Below are 17,917 nucleotides of genomic sequence, written 5' to 3'. Positions count from 1 at the left end.
TATATATCTCAGCGGCTCCAAAAACTGCGTTATTTTTTCCTCCCAATCATGACACCATCATGTTAACAGTTTCAAATATTGTGTTGATACGACAAAGCAATCAAAATGTATAGCATTTCAAAAATAATTGATCCTAGTGTCCAAAAACATCCATTAAAACATAATAATTGTACATAAGAATGATTTACACATGCAAACACAACAATGACTAAAGGTATGCTCTCTCTCCAAAGCATGCATGCATGAGTAACAAGATCTCATTCAGTTCCATTCTGTGTCATTTGAGGCATCATTGAGTCTGATTCATGCACTTGGCACCATCTCCTGGTGGCCATATGTAATTACAGTGACCGATCCTCTCTGCCCATATTTGGATGACTTCCACCTCTGGTTGCAGCGATCTGAATCCTAATACGATTTGTTTAGCCAATTCAATAATGCTGGACAACATACTACATCATTTCCGATGATGTCATCTGATCCAGGAAAGCCAACATGTTTTTAGGCAGTTAGCACAATATGTGTTCAAAGCACTTGTTTAGTTTTGATCATAATACCTACATGCATTGTAAAGTAGAGCTTCTAGCTGTGTTGGTCAAGACACAAGTCAAGATATTTTGATAATTATTTTTTTCTCTGCGGACCTGTGCTTAAAAGTTTAGTATTTAGTGATAAATGTGAAATGCGTATCAATCATACCTGCACTCTACATGCGATGACAAATTAAAAGACCATCAATTCTAACCTGCTTGTATGCGGGTGGCAGCTTGTGTCCTGTGGTTGTGGAGACGCCGCAGGTACCTGCGCCAGCAGCACTGAATACAGAATGCCTTTTGTGAATGCACCCGGTCCCTGTGCTGCTCCAACATCTCCAACTGCAACAAACAAACATTACATTAACTTTACTGACATTAAGTGAACTCACTGAAAATTAAGTGCAAAGAGAAAGTGCAAAAGAGATCCAACGTACAGACTAGTGTTGTCACGGTACCAACATTTCAGTAGTCGGTACCAATACCAGTGAAATTTTACGGAACTCGATACCATTTTCGGTACCAAAGCAAAACATAAAAACAGGTCACTGAACAACACTCTTTTATTAACAAAGTTAACAAATTAACAGCTGAACTAAGAACACAAATATGCCATTGAGCAACACTTCAAGTTAAATATATTATTTTTGAATTTTAACAAAACTGTACAATGTATGCTTAAAGTATTTTTGAATACTTGTATAAGATTTGCTTCAACTTTTACTTTAAGTTTTTACCAAGTACTAAAAAAACTAAATAAACAAGCATACAATAGAATGAATAAAAAACTATTTCCAAACTAATGCGCAAAGCCGCATATTGCCAACTTTCTTCACGATAATAAATGCACAGTAACATATATATAGATATTATGATTAAATAAGTTCTAATCGAGCTGCATTAAGCGTGCGTGCTCGAGGGACGAGCGTCCCCGAGGCAGAATCTCTCTCAGCCGGTGCAGTTTCAATCTCTCCCCCTTAGATCGGGACATTCGCGCAACTCATAGAAGAGGCACCGACCACACAGAGCAATGCCAGTTTCTGAGTTTATTGTTATTAACATGAGCTGCTTCTGTATTATTTGAACTTTAATAATGCTATAATGCATGAAATATAACTGCATTTAATATGTAACGCCGGGATGTTTCCTTTAAAGACCTCCGGCTCCGCTTATTCCACAACGAGAGTGCTTCTGAATATTTTTTTTTTTAATAATTCCCTAATACTTTGGGATATACATAAGATGAAGCTGTGAAAGTTTAGAGTGCATCTGGACTGTGATCTGTGTAATTAATCTCCTCCATCAGGCGTGAATTGCTGCTCTCGCACAGTTTAATGTGATTTCATGTTACGTTAAATGAGATCAAACGACTATTAGACAAAGAAATTTTTTGTTGATAATTTTTTGACGTTGTTGATAATGTCGACTAAACGTTTCAGCCCTAATGCAAATTATAATATGCTTTTAAACTAACCTGCTTTATTTGCTTGAATTAATCCGGGTGTCTGTCTTTCAGGTGCTTTATTAAGTTTGATGTGTTTCCTCCTTTCGTCAGAAAATTGTGAAAGCAGCGTTTACAAATAGGTTTTTGCTGATCTATGATGTTTCCCTTTTCATCAGCCTCAAATCCAAAGAATTTCCAAACCTGGCTTTTTCCACTTTTCTTTTGGACAAGATTAAGTTGAGACTCTGCAGCAGCAGCTACTTTGATTGTCGTCATCTTTTGCTTGTTGTGAGCGTTCGAAAGTTCCCGACTCTTATTGGGAACCAGGTAGACCCTGTAATCGGTCCCCCGGTACCTTCACAAATTTTGGTATCGTACATTTTTTTTTGTTTGAGTACCGACTTGGTACCGGAGTACCGGTATTTTTGACAACACTAGTACAGATTGTATAGTACTTTTGACAAATCGGTTTTCAATGATGCACACTCATATGAGATGAAGACTTTGGTCTTATTATTGGTCTATAAAATGCTGTTTTATTCAACATAAAGGTCATGGTGAATACTAGTCCTCTTGGTAACCCTCCTATTATTAGACACTTTCAGTTGCAGAAAACATTAACCATTGGTAACCACAGTATGCCTGTTAATAGAGTAAATTTTAAAGAAAAATAATAACAATTTTGACTGTAATTTTGACAAATTCTGCAGCATTTTAAAACAGTACAAAGGCATCAGAGTGGTCGCTTTACCAGGGAGTGTGTGAGAAAGACTTTGGTCCTTCCACAATGCACCATGATGTTGTTGTCATCATGGCTGGTTTTGGTTGAGTTGAGGGTTTGTCTTCTGAGGACCACACTGAGTACATTCTTCACAGCAGATCCCAGAACAGCCTGATCACTCAACTCGATATCTGTGTGAGAGAGATGAGCTTCAGAAATAAGATATTGACCTCTGAAAACCGTGTACAGTACAACTACAGCACAAATAAAAAAGGTCTGATGATGTTTCTATCACTTCAAGAACTTAAATGTCATTGTAAAGGTGCACCACGGTTAGGGTTGGGAACAGAGAACCTTCATTTTTTTAACTTCAATAACGTAACCAGAATAATTCAATGCATTTTTGTTCTGTTAACAGTTCTTAAACATGCATACCATCGATGTGGTCGGGATTAGTGATAGACCGATATATCAGGCAGGCCGATTAATCGAAGAAGTGGTGGTGGTGTAGTGGTCTAAAGCACTAAACTGTTAATCAGAAGGTCGCTGGTTCGATCCCCACCATTGTGTCCTTGAGCAAAGCACTTAAATCCAGGTTGCTCCGGGGGGATTGTCCCTGTAATAAGGGCTCTGTAAGTCGCTTTGGATAAAAGCATCTGTCAAATGCATAAATGTAATCGGACGATATTTGGTCATTTTGCAATTATCAGCAATGACCAATAACGGTGTTTGCTTTACTGATTAACTAAAGTGTTAACTTTCCCTTGTGTCCATTCCAAAATCTACAGATAGATTCATCAATGGATATATAACACTTTCTGTTTTCAAGTTTATGCATATTTGAGTAAATATTGCATACAATAATTGTTTGTTTGACTTTTGGTTTGATTTGTTGTTGTTAAAATGTATCTCCATTTATATCTGCAACAATGCTCTCTAGATATCGGTATCGGCCATTGAAAAACCCATTTTGGTTGACAACTCGATTGGACACGGTGCTAAAATAATCAGATAATTCTATCAACTTTAAAACTCTAATGTACCGTTCAGCAGCCCAGCAACACAGGCCCGATGAATCCAATAAGAACTGTATTTCTTATGTCTAAATATTTATTCCTCCAAAGTACTAAAATAATCATTTATGTAACCATTAAGGAATCGGAATCATAAAAATAAAAAAATCGAAATGAGTAATGGAATAGTTAATGATTCCCTTCCCCAACCATGATTTTTTAAAAAAGCTCATTTTGTCCCTGGATGTGTTGAGGTATTAGAGAATGGGATGGGAGGGGGTCAAGAGCTACTTCCAAAACACACACACACACACATTGAACAAATATGGCTGGACATCACAGTATGATTGGAGATGAAAACAAAGAGTTTTGGGGCCTTTGCTGTATATCAGTCATGAGCATTTCTTCTGTTTTTAAACAAGCCGCTGTCATATCCTGTACATAACACGTGGAGGAGAGGCAATGGACTCAGCGCTCCGTGTAAACAACAGCCTCTCCTCATACACAGCGGCTTCAAGTCGGCAGCCACGAAACGCTCGCATCGGTTCGATTATCGATTGTGGCCTATTCTGACGAGAGATTTCAATCTCATAAATAGTATGCCAAAAACACTATGCCAATGGAGTAGTATATCCGAATCATCAGTATACATAAAACACGAAGCGAGAAAACCCCGGATGACCTAGTATTTCCAGCAAGTTTCTGAAGTGTGGATCGACTGGACACGTTACGATCCCATTATCCCTCGGGAGCTGAGGCAACGTCAAGTTCAAAACACTGGATTTAAAGAATAGCGTTAAATCACAAGTCAGTCAGCTCTCTCTCTCTATATATATATATATATATATATATATATATATACACACACTTTATACTAATATACCAAATGAGCCAAAACAATATGTCCACCTGCCTAACACGCTGTTTGACCTCCGCGTGACACCACAACAGCATTGGCCTGCCATGGCATGGACTCTACAAGACCCCTGAAGGTGTCCAGTGGTATCTGGCACCAAGACATTAGCAGCAGATCCTTCAAGTCCAGTAAGTTGCGAGGTGGAACAGTCATGGATTGGATTTGTTAGTCCAGCACATCCCACAGATGCTCAATTGGATTATCTGGGGAATTTGGAGGCGAGGGCAAACACCTTGAACTCTTCATCGTGATCCTCAAACCATGAACAACGTGTGCAGTGTAGCAGGGCGCATTATCCTGCTGAAAGAGGCCACTGCCATCAGGGAATAACACTGCCATGAATGGGTGTACTTGGTCTGCAACTATGTTTATGTAGGTAGCCTCCTTGTCGTCTTCCCACAGTGCATTCTGGTGCCATCACTTCCACAGGTGACATCAGTAATGCCACAGTAGACCTTCTGTCGGTTTGGACCAGACGGAATAGCCTCCGTTGCCCTGCGATGAGCCTTGGGCACCCAACACCCTCTCGTCGGTTTGTGGTTTGTCCCTACTCGTACAACTGTCGGTAGGTACTCACATCTGCTGACTGGGAGCACCCCACAAGCCTTGTCGTTTCAGAGATGCTTGTCAAAGTTGCTCAGTTCTTTACTCCTGCCCATTTCTCCTGAGAGCTGATTGTTCACGTACCATCTAATCTACCTAGACCTTGACATGTGGCCTTGTTAGGAGATCAACATTATTCGCTTCACCCGTGAGTGTTTATAATGTTTTTGGCTCATCAGTGTATTCCTTGTGCTTAAATGGTGTGTTTATTAAGATTATATTTGCAGTTGTTGTTATTAAATCATATATTCAGGTCAAGGGTCAATTCCCACGTCCCCTGATGAAATATGACCGTAAACTATTCATACAATTTTCATGCATACCTAAAGAACGTACTGTTTTACTGGCCAAGAAGTGAGTCCTTCATCAAACACAGTATATATTTTGACAATACGTGATTTCAGATGCACGGACAGTGTTTAGAGTAAAAGCTTGGGAAAAAAATAAATAAATAAAAACAAAAAAATTACATTTATTCTGTTGTTTAACCAACTAATGAGATAATCATTGAAAGAAGAACAAGAACAAGTCTTTGCGACACTTTACACACCAAATCCTGCAAGCAGTAACATGAAACCACATGCGCAAATATTGTGATAAGACGTCGATAAGAGGCAAAAAAGCACAACTCTGCATGCAAAACACTGCGAGACAAGCATGCAGTTATTCACCAGAAAAATCCAGATTTACAGTCAACTTACAAACAGCATTATTATAAGCACTGTGTTCATAAAAGATTGGAGGAAATGGGGAAAAGATACTGAAAGACAAAAGGACACGAAACGGCAATTAAAGAAGAGAATAGGATAAAAGTAGATACTTTATGTCCACTTCACTTCCACTTACTGTCTTCTCCGATCATTTGAGATGCTAGTTTGGTGTTTGTGATCAGCCCATATCGCTGGAGGAAACTGCCAAATGGGATCCTGCACAAACAATACAAAAATAACCTGTTTTTATTTCCAAGTTTAAACACTGAAAATCTGCAATTATCCATCTAAACGAGTGCTGGAAACATATCTTTCCTCTGCAATACTTAAGTAACGTATTTATTGTTAAATGCAGAGATTGTAAGGTAAGACGTGTGTATGTATGAAGTGTTACCTGATGGGAAATCCTGCCGCACTGATGTGTATAGTCTCCACTATCCCACAGGCCTCGAGTTGAGTGATAACCTGAACACAAACCAACATGAGTCAACAAACACATCTGAGAACTATGAACACAGATGAACACAGTGTATGCAGCGCCATTCAAGCACTTGATTCAACGCAAGAGCAAACTCATATTAAAAGTGAACAGACAGAACAGTAGACAGAAATCACCTCCTCCTTTTTGAAGGTGAGAGGTCTGCAGTCAGGGTTGGGTTTGATGCAACGTGTGTAGTGTGGAGTGGTGCTGTGCAAAATCTTCATCAGACTTTCAAGTGAGTTCTGCATATTCGTGACAAAAAGGAATCATATTAAACACAAAGGCAGGTCAATGTAAAAGCAATCTGAGTAAAGGCCTGTTCACACCAAATCAGTGAGGATTACGATGAAATGCCGGTTCAGAGAGACCGTAAACTATTTCATCCCTGTGAAGTAGCGGCACGGTTGCTGTTCTACAAACATTTATACTTGTTTCCTGCCCGGATCCGTCAGCATTCGCTAGTCAATGCAAGAGATTAATATAATGAACGCTGTTAAAGCATTTATTTACCCAAGTTGGAATAACCGTTTCATTATGTTCTTCCCATGGTGTTGATGCATTTTGAGAAGTACATAATCTGTGTTTTTATGTGAGTGAGACGAGTAAAGAGCGCTGTTGGATAAATAAATAAACGCACATATTTTGCGAACCCAACTTCTGGAGTAATGCCTGGATAATATAACACAAGGTACAGTGAAATAAATGCACATGGAATAATGTACATTAAGAATAACAGGTATAGTATAAAATATGATGCATAACATAAAAAATAATATAAAAGAAAATAATCCTTATCCTATAAAAATAGCAGTAAGGTTCTGCAATTTGTTTGTCTACAGTAATATATTCCATGTAAAGAGTCTTTTTATGGGATATTTTACTACAAGCTTAGTGCAAACAAATTGCCAAACCTCGCTGCTATTTTTAATACCATGAGAATATTGATTAGTTCATTAGTGCCACCAACGTGCTGGATTGAGCAGCTGCAGGGACCCGGTGTGAACAGCGCCATGGTACTTGGTTTGAATAGGCCTTAAAAGGCACCTATTATGCCCCTTTTCACAAGACATAATTGAAATCTTTGGTGTCCCCAGAATATGTCTGTGAAGTTTCAGCTCAAAATGTCAATTTTTGGGTGGGAATAAAAATGAGTTGTTTTTGTGTGTGTGTCTTTAAATGTAAATGAGCTGGTGCTCCCCGCCCTGTATCCAGAATAGGGCGGAGTTTTGACATCTCTGCTTTGGATAACTAGACATCATAAGCAATATGACTGACAGTGAAAATATTGGTGTTCAGCTCTATATGTTTGAACCGGAGTCAGACACTGATGAGGGAAACTTTGAGAATGAACCTGGAAGTTTCCGAATGTTTATTTGATCAATTTATTTATTTGTTGTGGAGGTTTTTCAGCAGTTTTGCAATTATGGATGAGCAACACACACACACACACACACACACACACACACACACACACACACACACACACACACACACACACAGTTACAATGTTCGCTATGCACTATAACGAAACAACACACACAAACAAACATGTCCGTCGGCAGTGTCCGTCAACAGTCGTGACGTCACTTAGTACACAATCTGCGAACGGCTTGTTATGAGACAGTGTTTATGATTAATGGGGATTAAAAAAAAGGACTGGGTTGTTTTTTTTATCATTATATGGTGGTTGTGTACACACACTGCCTACACACATTTATGTTCAAACACAATGTAAAAGTGAATTTTGCATAATAGGTCCCTTTTAAAGCAAAGATCCAACCAAATGAAATCTTTCATTAAAAACTTCTGTACCTTAAATTTTGAGACAACAGTGACCACTTTACTGTGTCCCCTGGACCCCTCATTCTCCCGATCACTGTCAACAAAGAGACTGTGCAGCAATGAATCCTGGGACTTCTGCAATAAACTGATGAGCTCAGGGGGAACCGGGTCCTGCAAACATGGACAGAATTGCAAAACCCTGTCCTGTTTTACCCTCATTTGTTTCATACTATGAAAGTTATATTCTTTATGTCAAAATTGAATACCTTATTCTTCTCCATCATGCCCTCGATCTGATAGCTGACGTTGCCTGCGTAGTGAGCCACGGTGAAATGAGGCTCTTTGCTGAATTTGTCCCAGCTGATATTTGCGTTTTTTGATAGTTCCTTCTCCAGACGCACACAGAACTGCTTCGCATCTGACGCTCTGTTCAGACGACACTCCTGAATGATACACAGAGATATAGAAAGAGTTTTTTCAGTTGTTTACCGTTTGTGTATTGCTTCTATTAGGCTATAAGTAAACACCTCCCGAAATGTATAAGGCACTACAATAAATCACTAATAAACACACTTTATGAAGATACATAGTGTCAATACAGAATACACTCACAGAGAACTTTATTAGGAACACTACCTAATCATGCAGATATGGGTCAGCAGCTTCAGTTAATGTTCACATCAACCATCAGAATGGGGAAAAAATGTGATCTCTGTGATTTTGACCGTGGCCCATTCTCAAATCAGCCCATCTGGCACCAACAATCATGTCACGGTCGAAATCACAGAGATACATTTTTTTCCCCCATTCTGATGGTTGATGTGAACTGCTGCCACACGATTGGCTGATTAGATAATCGCATGAATAAGCAGTTGTACAGGTCTTCTTAATAAAGTGCTTGGTGAGTGTAGCTTCCATACTCCTAATATCTCGCTTAAGTGGATACAGACCTCATTGAGCAGGGAGATAATGCTGATAGGACTGCCTTCAATCAGGTCCAGGCAGCCCTGGTTGTCTTGGTAACGTATGAAGGACCAATGCAGCCCCTCGGACACGTACTCCTCCTGCTGGGCCTTCAGGTAATGAGCCACAAAGTGCTGCTGGAGCTTCTCATTAGCATAATTTATGCACAACTGCTCCAGGTTGTTAAAGAGGAAGCACTCAAACCCGTACACATCCAGCAGACCTGAAGAAGAGTCATTTATGTTTACATTACATTCAGAGATGTACAGTGTTTGATTTGGCACCTTTAAAACTAAAAAATGATTACAATACGTACCAATAAAGTTGCAATATATGGAATTGTCCGCACACATACTGTTGTTGATGAAAGTGACTAACCAGTCAAACAACCTGTAAATTAACATAAACAACAGTATCACTAAAATGATTAACAAGACGTAAAATTTTTTACTCGCAGCCTTTGCCACGAATTAGCATAATAACACAATACTTCAAGACAGCTACATTTACATTTATGCATTTGGCAGATGCTTTTATCCAAAGTGACTTACAGTGCACTTATTACAGGGACAATCCCCCCGGAGCAACCTGGAGTTAAGTGCCTTGCTCAAGGACACAATGGTGGTGGCTGTGGGGATCGAACCTACAACCTTCTGATTACCAGTTCTGATTACCAGTTAAGTGCTTTAGCACACTACGCCATCACACAACTTTTAAGGTTGTCTTGGACTGTGACTCACTGTGCATAGATGACTTTGGCAAGACAGTCTCTGCGTACGCTGCACTCTGACTGAGAACACGGTTTGAGGATGTTCTGTTTACCAGCACGCAGAGTTCTCACTCTTAAACATGACTGCAGATCATCTAATGGCACCTGCAGCAGAGCAGCAGTCTTCAACTGGAAATCTACACAAACACAACATACAGAGAGAGAAAGAGATAGAGAGAGAGAATAGTGATCAACACACACTGAAACAGCTGTTCGCTGACATACAAACACATTCTGTATACACATTAATAATTTAGCACAATTTGTCATGCTATGAAATTTGAACTCTGTGTCATCTTATTATAATTTTGCCAATTTTACTGACAAAAACAGACAAGAAATAATGGGTGAAAGAGTCACCTTTGGAGTGTTCATCAAGATCACACAGCTGAGACTCTTCAGTTGCAGGACTGAAGTTCACATTCCCCAGCTGCAGAAGGCCTGCGAGGATCTGCACACAAAGACCATAAAATCATGTCATTTTACAACCTACAGCATAATATTTATTTCAACAATTTTACCCGTTACCGCTTACCCTGAATATGTGTGCCCGCTTTTCCCCGTCTATGCCAAGGTTGATCATCGCTTCCACAGTCTCTTGCAAACAGTCTTCTGCTCAGACACAAACAGGATGCATATTGTCAAATAAATAATGCCCCTTAAATCTACTAACATGCTTGAAGAGTCATCCTACCTTCTAAAGTTTTCTCAGCATGTGGCAACCAGGCAAAGTCTTGGTCCAAAGGTAGAATCCATTCCTGTCGCTGCTTCTCTGTGGCCCCTTTCATCATCTTCACAACAAACCAACAACACACAATCAACACTGATGCAGATGAAATTGACATAAAGTATCTTACAGTATCTTTCGGTTTGCGTCCATCAAGTTTCAAATAAAACAAATTCATTAAATTAGGTAAACTACCTTTAATTTAGTATTTAATAGGAGGTAGGCCGATATATCGGTTTTACTGATTAATCTGTGCCGATAGTTGCTTTTAGAACTATCAGTTATCGGCAAAAATCTTTCCCAATAGTTTTTTAATTCCTAATTTTTTTATTTCATATAAATAAACCTCATCTTGTGAAATCACACACACACACTCACTCACTCACACTCACTCACTCACTCACTCGCGTGCTGGTTATTATTAGAATTTAGGTTGAACAAACTGCTTTTGGGATTTTATTGATTTTGGAGCCTTGTAGCCTCAATTAATGTGCCGTCACAATAAGGAAAGACCAAGACTCTTTGATTATTCTATAAATTGATTTGAAAAACTATCGGCTGATTAATCGGTAATCGGCGTTTTCCACCACCTTTGTTATCGGTGTCAGCAAAATCCACTATCTGTCCACCTCTATTATTTAATCACTGGATTATCAATAATGGGCAATAAGACGCAGTCATTTAATATTTCAAATTTGCTTTACGGCTGTGAATCGATAAAAAAAAATGCTGCTTGTTGCCTATACAGCTGAAGTTTCACTTACTGCCCCCTGGAGGAAGCAGGTGGTACTACAAGCTCGAATTGCTCAGGAATCTTCCTTATTACAGTCCGGGGACATGATTAATTGCGTTAATTTTTGAACACTTTATTTTTTATATACTATAATTACTGTAACTAATTGAGTGGTGGTGGCGTAGTGGGCTAAAGCACATAACTGGTAATCAGAAGGTCACTGGTTCGATCCCCACAGCCACCACCATTGTGTCCTCGAGCAAGGCACTTAACTCCAGGTTGCTCCGGGGGGATTGTCCCTTTGGAAAAAAGTGTCTGCCAAATGGATAAATGTAAAATATATATATATACATTTATTAGAGCTGTCAGAATTAATGCATGTCATAATACTCTCCTATGATAAAGCCATGGAGGTTGATATCTCAGTAAATAAAATGATCTCTGACAGCGCTTCCCTCTCAGTGATAAACTGATAGAGAAAGGAGCTCTTTCTTTCCTCAAACTTGAATTTTACCGGATTGAATTACAATTCACGTTTGAGGTATGAAAGTGTGTAATTTATGTTGTAGAACAAAATGTCCATGCATCATCAAGTAATGTTTACCACAGACATTATTTTACTGATAACTTGAAAATACCCATTGGAAAATCCCGAGGGAACCCATGGCGAATTAGACTTCCGGGTTCGCCAACAAATTGACGTCATGCTCTATTCAGTACCCCCTATGAGGAAACTAGTTCTTTCAATTAGTCAAACTCTCACTTAGACATTGGGAAATGTTTAATGTTACTCGAATTGCAGTTCTTGTGGAAGGATTTGCTTGGTAAATAAATCTAAATGTAAAATGTAAATAAAGCATTACATTTTTACATATTGTTTTGTTTTCTTTCCTAAGATGGAAATAAATGCATTTTGTCAAGAAAATATGTGTCAAATTCAGCTTTCAAAATCTGTGATTAATTACGATTAACTACAAAAAATTATGCTAAGTGTTGTGTTGTCTGCTGCTGGTTTGTTCTCTGTATAAGCTGCTCGTTGCCTATACAGCTGAAATTGCGCTTACTGCCCCCTGGAGGAAGCAGGTGGTTCTACAAGCTCGAATTACTCAGGAATCTTCCTTATTACAGTCCGGGGACATGATTAATTGCGTAAATTTTTTAACACTTTAATTTTTATATACTGTAATTAATTGGACTGAATTAACATGTTAAATTGACAGCCCTAATTAAAATATAACAATACATACATTTATTTACTTTATACTTTGACTCAAAGAACTTGCATTTAAATATGTACATGTTAAAACGTCACGTTTTTTGTGGATAGAGTTAAATTAGTAACATTTTTAAGGTTATAAATCTTTGATACAAGTATATTTATACATCCCATAAAATCAGCGGACATCCTGAAAATAAAAAGTTTAAAATCTTATGCCGTTTTGCAGTGGACTTCAATTGGCAGATTCAATTCATCTCAAGCTTTATTGGCAAGAGAAACTTTATTGCCAATGCATTATTAGACACTATATATACAGATATAAAACAAATTGAATGCTGAAGTTTAATTTGCTAAAGTTTAAATCTCAAAACTATAATTTTCTCTGGCTGCCCATCAGTCTCTATTGTGCTCTATCAATATTGTTACATTTTTAAAGCGTTAAACAATCAACTATTAATAGCAGAAATTAAAGGGTTTAATTTCCCAGTCCTATTATGTTTCCTAGAGGTGTGAATCTTCACTGGCCTCACGATTCGATTACAATTCAAAGGGTAACGATTCGATTATAAAACGCTTCTTGATGCATCACGATGCATCTTGTCTTTCAATATCATTTGTTTTTAAGTTCAGTTTCTTAAAAATTTATTTTTTACTCTCTATTTATTCCCTTTCAGCTTTTTATTGAAAAGTGGTTTTAAAAATCAGAATGAGTCACATTACATAAACTGGCCTTTTACATTCAGTATGAGCTGTGAACAAAACATGGAACATCCACAAGATTAAATAAATGCTTCTATAGTTCAGAGTATCTCAGTTTTTCAATTTCTTTCTTTAGAACCTTATAAAATCTCTTAAAAGCACAAAAAATAATAATTAAACGAAAACATGGCCAACATCTTCCGAACAGCTTCGTCTTGTATGCAAATCAGTGCAATTATGGGTGCAAGCTTGTCTTCCATGATGTTTGTTGGCTTGTTATCATGAATAAACTCTCCCGTTGCTATGTGCATGAGTTTGCGAAATAATTTCGGGATCGTAGTTTCATTCGTGCACAATGGTCATGTGTTTGATACAGCTGGTCTGCAAACAGTCGTGTTTGTGCACTTGACTTTAGTGTATGCACTTAACTTGCATATTTGTTTCCACGTCTGTCTTTGGCTCGCACCATTGCTCTGCCGTGATTTAAACTGAACTCTGAATTGATTCTGATTCTTTTGAGAATCGATTCAGAATCGTTTGAGTATGAATAGCAATGCATCACTGAAATTATTTTTTCCAACATCTAATCTAATGTTTTAATTGAATCTCAAGCAATACTAGCTATAATGCGATACAAATCCTTATTGGGATATAACATCAAGCAATGCCGTGATATTTGAAATAGTGAACACCCCTCGTTTTTATCTGATTAAAGAGAAAACGTGACTGAATTATTAAATCAACAATTCAGCTTATTACAACAGCTTATTATAACATTTGCAGTCAAACTGATCTTGACCAAGTGTGCCGCACAAGCCCTCAAAAGTGAAGCCAAAACGTCTCGATCACCCCCGGTGACTGGTCCTAGTATAGGTCATAAGCCCCGCCTCCCCATGTTATTCATCGGGACGTGAGACCAACTAAACAATTAAATTACACTTCACATATCTTTTTTCCAAAGATAGTTACTATCAGTTACTGTCAGTTACTATCATGTTGATGTCATTTCAAGTGTTTGTTTTCAAAATAAGTTTGTTTTTAGTTATTTGATGCTATAAAAACGGTGCTGTGACATCATGATTGACAGCTGTGATTGACAGGTTCTCTGAGCGAAGTAGTCACTGAAGCACCAACAGACTTTTTTTCGGGATCTTCGGAGGATTGAGGAGATTGCAGCTTTAAATTGAATATCTAAATTTCTATAATTAATTATTTCACACCGTCATAATTCAAAAGTGCAGGGGCGTGTCCTAGCGATTGATTCGGCGAGAGTGAGGGTGGGGCCTTGATTTCGTGGCTTTACTTCCTGCTCACTACTGCGCAGGTCTGGTCCCAAAATCGCAACTGCGCAGACTCAAGTCCCAAGATGTCAGCGCCATATCGGGACACTGGCGGCTTCAGTTCTCACCAATGGAAAAGAGCGAAGGGGCGTCGTCCATCTTTTTTTACAGTCTATGATCTAGACACAGAAAGTTTCTCTGAATGCGCTCTCTAATTTTACCTGATAAAATATGTGAAAATTCCTCTCATGAGGTGCTTGGAAAGCCACTCTCGTCTTCTCCAACAGGTAAGTCTGCACTGATGCTCCAACCAGCAGCTGAGAACTGCATTATAAAAGCACAAGAATGAAAAATGCTTTAGTTAGTGTTCTTGAAGTCAATGAACGTTGACAGACTATGACAGAAAGACACAACTAACCTGTTGAGCTGAAGCTGAATGTATTTCCCAAAGCGACTGCTGTTGTTGTTGCGTAATGTGCATGCATTACCTGGGAATGGAAAACACAAGCTTTCAGAATGGGAGTTTAATAAAGATCATAGCAAACAAGTATCAATGCTTCAGCCTCACCAAAGGCCTCCATGACAGGATTAGAGTCCAGCACGCGTTGTTCGATCTTCTCGACAGTGTGCTGGCATTTCTGAGATGAAGTGGCCACAGTGGCGTAGTATTTCATCAAGCACCGTGACGTCCACGTCTGAGGAGATATATAGTACAGGAGTTTAAGTCTAAAGCCCTTTCTGATCTATCCATCAGATCGTTTTCAGATCAGTTCTAAATGAATGTAGATTTGTTAATAATTATTATTAACATTTAATATTGTTTGCACACTTGCTGGAATGAAGCTGATGTCTCTAAACATGAAGTAGGACCCCAAGTCAAGCAAACAGCACTTACCTTCCCAGCTCCACTTTCTCCAGAGACGACCAGTGATTGATTTATGGGCTCCACCTGCCCTTGCACATTCCTATAAGCCTCTTCTGCTACGATGAAGATGTGTGGCTTAAATTCCTGTATACAAACAGATGCTTTAACGTTGAGGAAAGCTTCAGAGTATGACTGCTGCATGTATTTCAGCATCTTCTCCTGATCTAGAATCAGTTTCCCAAAGCTAAATCCATCTATCAGTAGAACGCAAATCTGACTCTAGATCAGTTAGAGTCATACACAGAAAGAAACACTGCAGTAATTAATTGATAGTAAATTCATTTGTTTTGGTAGCATTTACCATGATTTAATATGAGTTTTCTAATACATTACGGCACTATTTTCCTATATTTTTCATTTTTGCTGTCTAAAGAGGAACTTTACATGAGTCTTAAGAAATGGTAAATGGTCTGCACTTATATAGTGCTTTTTTATTAACCTTAGAGGTTACCAAAGCGCTTTACACTCATTCACCCATTCACACTCACATTCACACACCAATGGTGGCAGAGCTGCTATGTAAGGTGCTAGCCTGCCATTGGGAGCAACTTGGGGTTCAGTGTCTTGCCCAAGGACACTTCGGCATGTGGAGCCGTCTGGGCCGGGATTCGAACCGCAACCACCCTGCGATTGGTAGCCGACTCGCTCTACCATCTGAGCCACAGCCGCCCCAAATGGCACAATTAGTTCTACCTTTGGTCCTCCCAGTCATTTTTAACCAGAAAAAGGCAAAAGGTGTCACTTTTGTTTGTTTTTTGATGATTATGATAACATTTCTTCATCCCTGAGGTAATAACAATACAAATTGTGCATTACTTTTGTGATTTAATGCTATTTTTATCTTATTTACATGTACATTTATTTACTTTACCATTAATTTGCATATGTAAATAAGCAAATTTATGAAACTTTAGTACAGTAAAAACCTACACTTCTATATGCTGAAACATGGAAATATATGAGAATGTGACATATATTGGAGGCAGATTGCTGTCATCTGGTGAACAAAATATAAGAATTCAATTAAGAGTATAAAACAGAAGAATCAGAGTAAACATTTAGCAATTTCAAACTTTCTAGCAATAATGAGCAACAATAAATGCATAAAAACCAAACAATTAACAATAATAATATAAATAAAACATTAAGAATGGTAAAAATGATGCCATGACTTTATACATTCATGCATCTGTGGCAGTGTGTAGTTACAATGGATTTTTTGCACACCATGCTGGATTTAATGTCTCTTGGGACAGTCTGCACACCTTTATTTCACCTTTATGTGTGTGTTATGTTGTGTGTTCTGCCTCCTGGCTGTTCTCACCAATATATTTCAGTGTGTGTGTGTGGTTTGGGTGGTTTACAAGGACATTTTTAGTGTCCCCATAATTCAAATCGCTTTAAAAACATACCAAATGATGTTTCTTTAAAATGTAAAAAAATGCAGAACGTTTTATGTGAGTGTTAGGGGATAGAATCTATAGTTCGTACAGTATAAAAATCATTATGTCTATGGAGAGTCCTCACAAGGATAGCCGCACCAACGTGTGTGTGTGTGTGTGTGTGTGTGTGTGTGTGTGTGTGTGTGCGTGTGTGCACATGGTTTCTCACCAGTTAATTTGTGCATGTGTGTGTGTGTGTGTGTATGTTTTGCACTCCGAATGTTTTATAGTCTAACAAATAAATTATCTGTGTTATGGTCTTTCCCTTTCATTTTCCATGGTTGGTCAATTTTGACAGTGAAGACCAAATGTGTTGCTTTTTTTATGACCACTTAAGGCGGGTGCACACTTTACGATTTATAATAGTCCTTTACGATTGTTGCTTGACAGACTGTACGATATGAACGCATTGATATCGCCATGGCACACTGTGCAATGTTATGTCAGACTGCACGATATACATCGTAGCCGACTGTGGTCCCAATCAGCGAATGTGACTCAAGTTACGGGAGTGTTGCGAAACGGCGAAAATTGCCCACCACGGAGGAGCATTTTTTCTCTCTCTCTGAAAGTCAGGACATTAGCATTTCCATTGCTCTAATACCACTCCATCACGAGCATAGGCTAACATTTACAAGAAGGATGGATTTTGTCAAATAGACCTAAAATAAGACAAATTGATCACAAACATTGAAAGCACATCGAAAGTGCTTGAGCAGAGTGATAACTGGGCAGAAATGTTGCTATGGTGGCGCAAACACAGAGCAGGTTTCTTTCAGAGCGAATTAGGGTGCGAAAGGGGAGCGGAATATCTCATCTAGCCGTCGTAATAGCAGTCACACTATACGGCCACAATGCTAAATTTCAGACACTGCTCAAATTTCGCTGGAGGCTGAAGATCATCGCAAAGGCTATTAATCGGCCACCTGTGAACATGTCATCCTTGAACGAATCCTT

General features: G+C 38.6%; 1 protein-coding gene across 1 annotated transcript in view; it reads right to left on the bottom strand.

Moving 5' to 3' along the window:
• Nucleotides 1-17,917, bottom strand: part of LOC127631753 (unconventional myosin-XIX) — a 29,756-nt gene that overhangs the window by 4,421 nt on the left and 7,418 nt on the right. Inside the window, exons 4-20 of the mRNA XM_052110063.1 lie at nt 15,489-15,602; nt 15,162-15,288; nt 15,012-15,081; nt 14,815-14,917; nt 10,630-10,726; nt 10,471-10,547; nt 10,296-10,386; nt 9,907-10,072; nt 9,483-9,556; nt 9,154-9,389; nt 8,470-8,646; nt 8,234-8,374; nt 6,556-6,663; nt 6,335-6,405; nt 6,077-6,156; nt 2,729-2,889; nt 746-875 (exon numbers count right to left, since the gene is read on the bottom strand). Coding sequence (XP_051966023.1) covers nt 746-875; nt 2,729-2,889; nt 6,077-6,156; nt 6,335-6,405; nt 6,556-6,663; nt 8,234-8,374; nt 8,470-8,646; nt 9,154-9,389; nt 9,483-9,556; nt 9,907-10,072; nt 10,296-10,386; nt 10,471-10,547; nt 10,630-10,726; nt 14,815-14,917; nt 15,012-15,081; nt 15,162-15,288; nt 15,489-15,602 — 2,023 coding nt within the window. The remainder of the gene's footprint in view (nt 1-745; nt 876-2,728; nt 2,890-6,076; nt 6,157-6,334; nt 6,406-6,555; nt 6,664-8,233; nt 8,375-8,469; nt 8,647-9,153; nt 9,390-9,482; nt 9,557-9,906; nt 10,073-10,295; nt 10,387-10,470; nt 10,548-10,629; nt 10,727-14,814; nt 14,918-15,011; nt 15,082-15,161; nt 15,289-15,488; nt 15,603-17,917) is intronic.

This window comes from Xyrauchen texanus, chromosome 3 (assembly GCF_025860055.1).
Source record: "Xyrauchen texanus isolate HMW12.3.18 chromosome 3, RBS_HiC_50CHRs, whole genome shotgun sequence".
In the NCBI taxonomy this organism is placed as follows: Eukaryota; Metazoa; Chordata; class Actinopteri; order Cypriniformes; family Catostomidae; genus Xyrauchen; species Xyrauchen texanus.
Note: the sequence above shows the minus strand (reverse complement) of the source record. Positions and strands in the feature narration are given on the sequence as shown.